The sequence below is a fragment of the Odocoileus virginianus genome, chromosome 27, assembly GCF_023699985.2.
Source record: "Odocoileus virginianus isolate 20LAN1187 ecotype Illinois chromosome 27, Ovbor_1.2, whole genome shotgun sequence".
NCBI classification, from domain to species: Eukaryota; Metazoa; Chordata; class Mammalia; order Artiodactyla; family Cervidae; genus Odocoileus; species Odocoileus virginianus.
The window spans coordinates 22962028-22973135 of NC_069700.1; the positions used below are offsets into that span (position 1 = coordinate 22962028).

Consider the following 11108-nt stretch of genomic DNA (forward strand, 5'->3'; position numbering starts at 1 on the left):
AAGGTATGGTATCATACTTTTATTTTCCCAGCTGCTTTCTCTCTGTTATTTTAGTAAAGAAGCAAGTGGTGGTATCTTAAGAGCTGTCAAGCTCCTAAAAAAAAAAAAAAAAGCTCAGTATCTCACTGTATCTGGCACATAGTAGGTGCTCAAGGAATAGTTCTTGACTAAACCTTTATCTGTTTACCCTTATCAAAATGTGTACAGAAACCGGTTAAATGGACGCATTCTCCATCCACTCTAATGGAGCAATCAAACATTTAGTCATCACCCACTCTGTGTGGATAAAAGCTCTCTGAGAAACTGCTTGCTATGATCTCTCCCCAAGAAGGTCTTATTCTGTATTTTATGTGACCTGGCAGATTTTTTCTGACTCACATCCAATGTTAATTAATCAAATCTATAGGAATTGGTTTCTAAGCTATTTGGCTATCAAGCAGATTATTAACATTGTAAAATCAATTTAAAACCATTTTCAAGTGTTTAAAATCCCCTTATAATTTCCCAAATCAGCATATAAGTCAGTTTGAGATGGTTGGGGACTATCAGTCAATACATCAGTTGATCAAGCACTGAATTGATGTTGAGCAGCATTTGAAGATGGGTGAATAACAGCCCTTGCCCTTGATGATTTATGATCCATTTAGAGAGACAATAAGTGTGCAGGGGGAAAATCATGAAATCGTGTCACATTGCATTTACAATTTGTCAAATTAATAGAAAAGACAATAAATGATTCTTTTTGTCCAGAATACCAATTAGTTTGGACTTGACTAAAGTAGAAACATGAATCAAATATATCCTGGTATGTAACTGAAATTTGAGACCCTGATAGGAGTATCACAGCACTTTGAAGATTGGAGTGTGACATCCTGGTTAGCATAGATAAGCTATAAAGAATCCACTTGAACCACAGGAGGCAATGAAAACAATTGTTCTTTTCCTTCTCTCTTTAAATTAGGTCATGGAACGAAAGGAGTATTTGAGCTTCTATCTGGATGGCGGAGAACTAAAGAGAATTTGCCCTTCAAAGACAGGGTAGCAGATGCCTATTCGGATGTGATGGTGACCTATACCATGACCAGCTCCCTGTACTTTATCACCTTTGGCATGGGTGCCAGCCCGTTCACCAACATAGAGGCTGTGAAGGTCTTCTGTCAGAACATGTGTGTCTCCATCCTGTTGAACTACTTCTACATTTTCTCCTTCTTTGGCTCCTGTCTGGTCTTCGCTGGCCAACTAGAGCAAAACCGCTACCACAGCATCTTTTGCTGTAAGATCCCTTCTGCAGAATACCTGGACCGCAAGCCTGTGTGGTTCCAGACAGTGATGAGTGATGGACATCAACAGACATCGCATCACGAGACGAACCCCTACCAGCACCACTTTATTCAGCACTTCCTCCGTGAACATTACAATGAATGGATTACCAATATCTACGTGAAGCCATTTGTGGTCATCCTCTATCTCATCTACGCCTCCTTCTCCTTCATGGGGTGCTTGCAGATCAGTGATGGAGCCAACATCATCAATCTACTAGCCAGCGAATCCCCAAGCGTTTCTTTTGCCATGGTTCAGCAGAAATATTTCAGCAACTACAGCCCTGTGATAGGATTCTATGTCTACGAGCCCCTTGCATACTGGAACAGCAGTGTCCAGGAGGACCTTCGGAGACTCTGTAGCGGCTTCACTGCAGTGTCCTGGGTGGAGCAGTACTATCAGTTCCTGAAAGTGAGCAACATCAGTGCCAATAACAAGAGTGACTTTATTAGTGTCCTGCAAAGTTCATTTTTAAAAAAGCCAGAATTCCAGCATTTTCGAAACGATATCATCTTCTCCAAGGCCGGAGATGAAAACAACATTATTGCTTCTCGCTTGTATCTGGTGGCCCGGATGAGCAGAGACAAGCAGAAAGAAGTCATAGAAGTGCTGGAAAAGTTGAGGCCTCTGTCCTTGTCAAAGAGCATCCGGTTCATTGTGTTCAACCCCTCCTTCGTGTTCATGGACCATTACAGCTTGTCTGTCACTGTGCCTGTGCTGATTGCAGGCTTTGGTGTCCTCCTGCTGTTAATCCTGACTTTTTTCCTAGTGATCCACCCTCTGGGAAACTTCTGGCTAATTCTTAGTGTCACCTCAATTGAGCTGGGCGTTCTGGGCTTAATGACACTATGGAACGTCGACATGGATTGCATTTCTATCTTGTGCCTTATCTACACTTTCAATTTTGCCATTGACCACTGTGCACCACTGCTTTACACATTTGTATTAGCAACTGAGCACACCCGAACACAATGTATAAAAAGCTCCCTTCAAGAGCATGGGACAGCCATTTTGCAAAATGTTACTTCTTTTCTTATTGGGTTGGTTCCCCTCCTATTTGTGCCTTCGAACCTGACCTTCACACTGTTCAAATGCTTGCTGCTCACCGGGAGTTGCACACTTCTGCACTGTTTTGTTATCTTACCTGTGTTCCTAACCTTTTTCCCCCCTTCTAAAAAGCACCACAAGAAAAAGAAACGTGGCAAACGAAAGGAGAGAGAGGAAATCGAATGCATAGAAATTCAAGAGAACCCTGATCACGTCACGACCGTCTGAAGGGTGTAGACTAATGGATTATTTTTCTTTTCCAGTACTGCACAATGATGCAGGGCCGATAAAGCTCAGACCTCAGCTGCTTGGGCTGGCCAGGGGTAACAAGGCAAGGCAGATGAAGAGTGAATTATTTATGACACGTCAAGGTGTCCACTTCCAGGGGGGCAAGAGGGACTCAAAGAAGGGTAAAAAGCTCTTTGAAACCTTGTTCTCCACTAAAGATAAGTTTCTGGATGTGATCTTAGAGCTCGTCCAAGGAACGGACAAATCAAAGGAGTGTTAGAAGGCCAAAGGAAAAGGCTACTTTTAAAAAGAAAATGCTTAGGAGAGATTGAGTAGAGAAGATGGGGGCCTCCAAATAGCAGAGAAGACTTCAGAAAAGTCAAAATTGCCATGGTACTTTTCATATTTGTTTTTGGAATAGGCTGGTCAAAGGAAACCTATGCACTTGGGAAGTACACATTTAATCCTGTCTTAACCAAAGGACTTCCCGACTCATTTTACATGTACATATATATGTATATATGCCATATATACATAGACTTGTCTTTAGTGTACATCGATGTCTGTGTGGAGGGAGGTGCCCATTTGCAGGTGGGCTGGACTTTCTTTAGAGAGTCCAATCAGCCTTAGCCAAATCTAGATATGTTAATGGCCACTCTACATCATCTCAAGTGGTGCAACAGCAAGAGCATTGTTCAGCTGTGCACTAGGCAAAATAAACAGATATGGGCCCATTAAATTCATACACCATGTTGTCAATCTTTGAGATTCTTGCTTTGGATGACTTTGCAAAAAAACACAAAAGGCATTTGAATTAATTACCATGAGGGCAAGGTTTCAAATCTCATGTTAATGCTAAATAGTTACTATGGCTTTTTATTGGCTTAAAATGGTTCTCTGTGTTTGGAAAGGCTGATTTAGCTGCTTTTAGGGAGCTCACCCACTGCAAATGAGCATGTACTGTCCATACAAATGTGTACAAAGGTGCAAAAGTGTGTGTGCGTGAGAGAGATAGAGAGAAAGTCAAGCTATTCCATAGTTACAGTATTTGCATTTTAGATGGTGAAAATATACTGCCATGGAATATAGATAATGAACATAGGAGAAAGTGAACGTAACTCGGAAACTTGTTGGAGAATGAAATAGAGTAAATGAGCCATCACCATTCATCACATGCCCTCAACTGGTTCTTAGTGTAAAAAAAAAATATTCTAATCCTATAAAGTCTCGTGTGTTCCTTGCATTAATATTTGGAACATTAACCCAGGCCACGATCATCACAGTAGTGGTCTCTATATCTACTGCAATATTGTTTTGTAGCTTCTTGCGATATCATTTTTCTTGTTACCTGAAAAGTGCTTGTTGGTTGGCCTGCCTTCTAGGGTGATTGTTGCTCTCCATGAGTGACATAGTAACTAACTGCTGCTGAATTCTCTCTCAAAAAAAGTACTGAGGTAAATGTTTTCATTGCGTTAAAATTTACAACTGCTCCCCAGCAGATAGACTCAATCTGTTGGGTGCTTCCTTGGATGAATGCTGTGCTTCCTGTCACAGAAAATTACTAGAAGATGCCTTTTCCCATGCCAAGTGGTAAAATCAGTTAATTTTCAGGTAGGACTACACAAATGTCCAATGATCATAAAATCTGCTAGTCAACTCTTTTAACTAGAAGAACACTACTCTCTGCCACCAACTTTGGTTGCATAATTTAAATGAATTTAGAATATTAAAATATCTAACAAGCAAACAAAAAGCTTCTGGACTCAGGTTCAGAAAAAAGATGGAAACCATCCCATTCTGATTTCAGTATTAAAAAAAAAAATGAAATTGGTATGTGAATGAAGTAATGAAACCAAATAAGCATACTTTTACAAATGAAGGATTTACCTGAATATTAAGGGAAAGGAGAACTGTTTCTTTATAGTTTCTTTTTAGTTAAATGAAAAACATTTAACTAAATTTTATTTGATTAAATGGGGAGTTTGTTTTGTCCTACCTTGAGGTTATTGAATTTCTATTGGAAATGATCCATGTCTTCTCAATTGTGTTCATTTGGGGAAAATAGCAATAGATGGAGTATGGAAAATACTTGCCATGACGTAAGATTATTGTTCATACATTATGTGTAAAGTCGTGTCACAAATAAGTCTAGCCTTTTGCCTCCTGAGCTGCTCTGCTAGGATGAACTGGTATTTGACACTAGCAGACCTATGGACCTTGGTCTTATATCTGAAAGGGAAGTTTTTGAGGCATTGGGTGTTTGGATGGAGGAGAGGGGACTCTTCTTTCACAGTTGACTCATCATTTGTGAAGATTGGTTTTACATCCTTTTCAAAAGATGGGAGGTCATCAGCTGAGAAATTCCATTAGCTATCAGTCCATTTCTTTGTAAAATGTGCCATACTCCATTATTTTACCAACTTTTAAAAAAGCTTGCCTATTTGAGTCATTTTTTTTTCTTGATTTCCTGAGACAATTCCACATGCAAAGAAGATTGGCAGGTTGGTTTATAAAGAAAGCATCAAGCATGCCAGTTGCCAAATCCATGTGGGAATAGTGGCATAGCTACCCCACCACTGGGGCAGTTCTAATATCATGCCCCCATCATTGAGACAGTCTCTATTTGGACAGGGAAAACAGTTCTTTTTTAGGTTAGATCTTCAAGGATCAAAGCGACTAAGAAAAATAATTTCTCATTGTTCAAGTGACTAGAGGTGTGGAATTTTGGAAGGGACATTATCTTTTCCAGGACACCATGGTACTCTTTAGTGAACTGCAGCAATAATTTATTGAAATGGAATTTCTTGTTCTGGAAGAGTTAATATACCACACAAAATGCCCTAACTTAGTCTTTGGAAGCAATTTAAGTCTAGGAAGAATGTAGAATGTAACTGAGCATCGTCTGACCTCCCAACCTCACTGTGAAACATACATTTCTAAGAATTTCATTCACTGAATGCCAAGATGCATCCTAAAACAGAAGATCATGATTTGCAAGTGACACCAAACCTCTGCCTTTATCAGTAGCTGGTATGCAACTCTTCAAGTTTTTCAAGTTTACTCCCACTGTCTTTAGTCAATTTGTGAAATATTGATGGTGTTCAAATTAGAAACTTTTCTACTTCTAGAAGATGACCCATCAAGTCCTAGAAAAGAAGAAACCTATGGGAAATATCCCAGATGTGTGGAATATTTTATTTTGCTGAAACATGATTTTCCCCTTAAAGTGAGAGAATTTTAAAGTTTGCAAAAACCAAAGTCCAAACCCTTTCTGAATTTAAACTGGAATGTGGATTTGTTTCCACCCACTTGAATTTAAATTTGAATTAGAGAGCACTGTAAAAGCTTCACTCTCCATGATGGTTACTAAAGCTTCAAAGAGGTACTCACCTAAATGATAGAAAAGAGATTTGGCTAACAGATTCTTTCCCTCTTATCATTAAAGGTAATCATATGCCAACTTAGACCCTGCACAAGTTTTTTAAATGAAAAGTATACTTAAATGTCATCCCATGAATTCTTTCAGGGACCAGTGAACCTCTTTGAAGGTTGTGCATGAATATTCTATGAAAGAATTATTCTCCACTGTGGCTGTATCATGTGAGTGTTCCTTTCCCATTTTATTCCTATTTGTTTCCACAGACTTTTGGCTTTACCTTGTGAGATTAGAAGAAAAATTAAGACAAATGAAGCTCCTACCATGCCCTAATAGCCATTCTTGATTGTTGAATTCAAGAGGATGAGAGCTTTGTCCATTTTGTAATTACCCATTGCACTTTCCCATAACAAGCTGATCCTCCTAGGCTTGTGGTTAGAGCTAGAGATTAACTATTGCCATTCAGAATTACATGTATTTTTTATAAGTTGACTGTAAATATTATAATTACAGTCATATATTTTTATGACCAAATAGTTATGAATGCCTAACACTATGCATGCATTGTTACTAATAGTACACAGACTTTTAAAGACACTATTTTCATGGTGATTGCAACTTTTAGTAAAATCTATCACCTATTCATAAATGCCTTGTAGGTTTTGGTCCCAAGGGCCTGAAATTCACAGAAATTTCCATCCCAGGAGGAACAGTTTAAAAGCTGCCCTCCCTGGATCTCAATGGCAGCAACCTCTTCTAGAATGTCCTCTGGAAAATCCTGGAGAATAAGTCTGGCTTCCAGGTAAAGGACATAGCAGATTTTATGTTAGTCAGTGATTAAGCACACTATAGTGTCCTGTGTTTGCTAATCTCAAAGTGAACCATACCAAGCCTTGAGAATGGAATTTTGGTGTTGTCTCCTGTGGACTGGGGAACTCAGTCATTTCTTTGACCTCTTTCTAGAGGAATCCTTCTGTTCAGTCTATTTTGTTGATGTTTGCAAATCGTACTGATAATCCTTTCAAATGTGAGCCTGAAAACTGTCATTTATACCAAACTAGACTTAGGAGCACTTTCATTCCCTTTAAAAAACAAAAAACAAAACAAAGCAAAGACACTTGCTTTTTCTGTGTTATAAAAAAAAAAAATGGTGACAAATTTTATGACACTGACTCAAAACCTATCTAGCACTGAATTGGCATGCCCTTGAAATCTCCCCATCTTCAATCTAAATATAAAACTCAGCATCATCACTGTGGTGCAGGCATTTATCCCAATCTTTTAAGCAGTGATTTGCCAAAAGGTTGTGGAGAGGGGAAATGAGCTAAATATTTTTCTATGGTTTGTCTTCAGGATTATGACAGCAAATATATTTACTAAATGAGAGCAGTGAAATCATGAATGAGAGCAAAAAGCCTGTTTGCATCAGGTTCAGCACAGGAGGGACTATATATAGACATCAAAACAGCAAATTACTTTGACTTCTAAACTGAATGGCCAAGGTTTGATCCACCATGATGTTTTAGTTGGAAGGGCAAGAATGTTGTTCTGTGCTTGAAGTGTGGAACTAGATCAGGCAGCAATTGAAATAAGATTGAAAGGATATTGAGAAATAATGTCTCCTGCATAAAAATTAAGATGTCTATACATTGGGCAGAGAACAGGTAGGAAAATTCCCTATATTTTACATTTTAAGTTATAGCACAGAGAACTGCATGGTGCCTCAAAACTATAGATTCTTAACTGCTAGCAAAATTGAACAAATGCCAACAAACTCCATTTGAAGATTGCTTTCTCATTTGTCAGATTCATAACCTGACCTTTGCGAGTAAAGTGCTCCTGAATTTCCAAGCATGAATCAGAACCATAGATCATTTTGTGAATGAAAGTGGGATACTAGCCTGTCTCCTTAAAAATGAGCTTCCAGTTAGTACCCAGATAAGTGTTATCTGGGCGGGCTGTTGGCATTGCTCTGACTTTGTGCATCTTTGACATACAATGAATATTTTGTTGATGTTTTCTCTGTACTTAATTAGGGCCTCTCTGTTGCTGCTAGAGAAGTTCCTTGCTTTTCTCATGATAGGGAAAATGATTCAAAGAGAAAGCACGTGACTGTGTATTTAGTTGGGTCCGACTCTTTGGGACACTTTGGATTGTAACCCACCAGGCTCCTCTGTCCATGGGATTTCCCAGGCAAGAATACTGTGGTAGGTTGCCATTTCCTTCTCCAGAGGATCTTCCTGACCCAGGAAAATCCACATTGCAGGTGGATGTTTTACTCACTGAGCCTCAGGGAAGCCCAAAAGAGAGAAGTATATAGGGTTAAAAAAATCAGATGTTGGAGTAGTATAGCTGACTAGCCTATAGACAATATCAAATGTCTTCTGCAGCTCTAAAGATGTTGTCAAGATCAAATGGGCTCATACCTTCAATTGCAAAGCTCTAAAAGCTAGATATTTTTTTAATATAACAAAGTATTTATTAAAAATTATTGCAAATTTTGCACTTTCATAAATTATTTAAAGACAGTCCCTACTATTTTTCCCAGCTGAAGTTTTCCCTAAGAAAGTTCTTATGGGTCATACTATTTATGAAGTCTTGAAAATCAGAAGGAAACTTCAGAAACAAAAAGATAAGAATACCTACTGGTTACGTGTGGTTCCTGCTCGATGTCACATGTCTGTACTTATCTAAACTGGGGTCTTTAGAAGTCACGTGTCATTGTGTTTTGATTTCCCACATGGCTGATGGCATAGCCAGATAGTATAGGAGGGCTTCGCTTCCCTCTATTTCCATAGTCATTAGAGCGATTGCATTACACCAAGGGCTCTGTCAAACCAGTGGAGAAATAAGAACTTTAATGCTTGGGACAATTTCGTTGAAACATATCCTAGGAGGAGCTAGAAAGACTGCCATCAGTAAGGGACAAGGGAAGGTTATTATAAATGTGTCACCTTTTGATCTTGATTAAATTTATTAACTATGATTTTTGCACAGCCAACCTGCAGTATGTTGTGGGGAACATTTAAATTATTTCATGTAAAACAGTCAACAGAATCTCTCCCTGGAAACTGAAATAGTAATACCTTCCATCATTCTATTTGGTTGATTCACTGGTTATTGGTAGACACAAGAGAGTTGAAAGAAAACCAAACTCTCATATTCCTATATGCTCTACTGTGGTATGTGGCATCTCTTTTGAGGGAGAGTCAGGAAATTCTGGCACCTTTTTTCCTCGAACATAAAATGTGCTAGATGCTAATAAATTAGACTTTAAACTCCCCAGTGCAAGTTATCTCAAAGTTTTAGCAGAGTTTAAGCAACAATTTTATTATACTTTCCTGTTAATTATGCATATTTTTCAGCAATAGATTTTCTTGCTCTTAAATAGGGAATCTGTCACAGTTGAAAAGGGCAGCGATCTCTCCAAGCTACCTCAAAAGGGTATTTAAAGACAAAATGGCAGGCAACCTTTGATTAAATGGCAATATGTTAAAGCCACAAAGCAATATTATTTGTCAGCTCTTCTTGATGCTCTTTTACTTTGTAAATTTAGACTAGCCTAAATGTGAAAGGAATACCCTATGTGCAGTTCTGTTTGTGCATTCCGATTAATAATATTCATTTATATGAAATCTCTCAGGACTGTGGTCTGGTATCTCTGTGCAGACATCTCAAAACGTGGTTCAGAAAGAGAACATTCTGACATTGCCTGTGAGGCAGTGGTCCACATAGTGAGGTGCACAATCAAATAATATGCGGAATCTTCAGTAAAAAATCCAAGTGTACTTCTTATCAGTGGAGGGAAAACTCTTGTTTGTTTGCCTTAAGCAAACAGAAAGAGATGAAGTTGCCAGTATTTGGCCCTGTACTTAGGTTTTCTTTTTCGCTAGATGCCATTACTGTTATTTTTAGCTAAAGTGGGGTTCTGAAACAGAAGTCACTTCTGGAAACATTAGAATCAGTGAAAAGAAAACTGTTAGTAAGAAACACTCTCCACTCATACATGAGCACTTTTATTTCCTTTCTTTTCCTAAAACAAAAACCCACTTGCTCTTAATCCTAGCTAATCAAATGCTCATTTCTGTAACAAAATAAAGAATAATGATAGAAAGTGTGAAATCATGAGACTCTAATGTCTTATCTAGGCACTTATCTAATGGCAAACCAGCATTTTCAGACATATTTCTCTGTAAGAACATTCTTTTGTTTAATATTCTGTGACATATAGATTCTTACCACCTCTTGTTCATGAAAACAACCTCACTTATCACTTCTAAAATAGTGCAAGTAAACTAACAAGCCATTTAAAGCTCTCTTCTCTGTAATTCTATATCTTGGGCTCTAAAACTAAAACTCCTTATTGAGGAAAGTTTAAAAAAGAATTCTGAACAAAAGCGTCAATGTCAAAAAAAAATATGCATATTTCCTAAGTTATATTCTCACCCCAACATATCTTCAAAATCAGGGACTGCCTGAATGTGCAGTTTTTAAATCTCACTAAGAAGCAAGAATTTCCATGTGAGTCCTTCAAAAGTCTCCAAATTTCCTCAATTTGGTCTGTCATCAAAATTTATCTCAATTCTTTCTAAGCAAAAAAATAATTTATAAACCAGATTTTTCTGACTACAATAAAAATAAAGAAATAGCAAATTATTCCCCACAGGTGTGTATATGCCAACATGTATTTAATAATTAATCTCCTAACTCAATCAAAAGAAATTATGTTGCAAACGTTCCCTTGTTTATTTCATTGTTTTCATACTTTATGCACAGAGGTACAATAATTTTAATTTTCTCAGGATTACTTTGTTTAAGGACTGTGTGATCTAAAGTCTAAAGGTGAAAATCTTGAGAAAAATAACACAGTCTTAGCTACTTGCAAAAATGTCATCTCAGTTATATTTATTATAATACCATAGGCAAAGTTATTCACAATATTTCTGACTATGTTGACCTTTTATTTTAAAAACAACAAAAGTCTGGCTCCATTAGTCATAATAAGGAACAGTTAATATATTAAAATAGTGATAGATGATACTTACTCTTTCATTATGAGGGTCTGTTAACTTTACCAGTTCTTTCTAGATCACAGTCTCACAGGCTTCTAACTAGGATACTCATAGATTCACTTTCC

General features: G+C 37.8%; 1 protein-coding gene across 2 annotated transcripts in view; it reads left to right on the plus strand.

Moving 5' to 3' along the window:
- Window positions 1-9972, plus strand: part of PTCHD4 (patched domain containing 4) — a 199164-nt gene extending 189192 nt beyond the window's left edge. For both annotated transcript variants that reach the window (XM_070456329.1, XM_020912293.2), the window contains one exon: window positions 962-9972. In XM_070456329.1, the coding sequence (XP_070312430.1) occupies window positions 962-2595 (1634 nt within the window). In that variant the 3' untranslated portion in view covers window positions 2596-9972. The remainder of the gene's footprint in view (window positions 1-961) is intronic.
- The last annotated feature ends 1136 nt before the right edge of the window (window positions 9973-11108 follow it).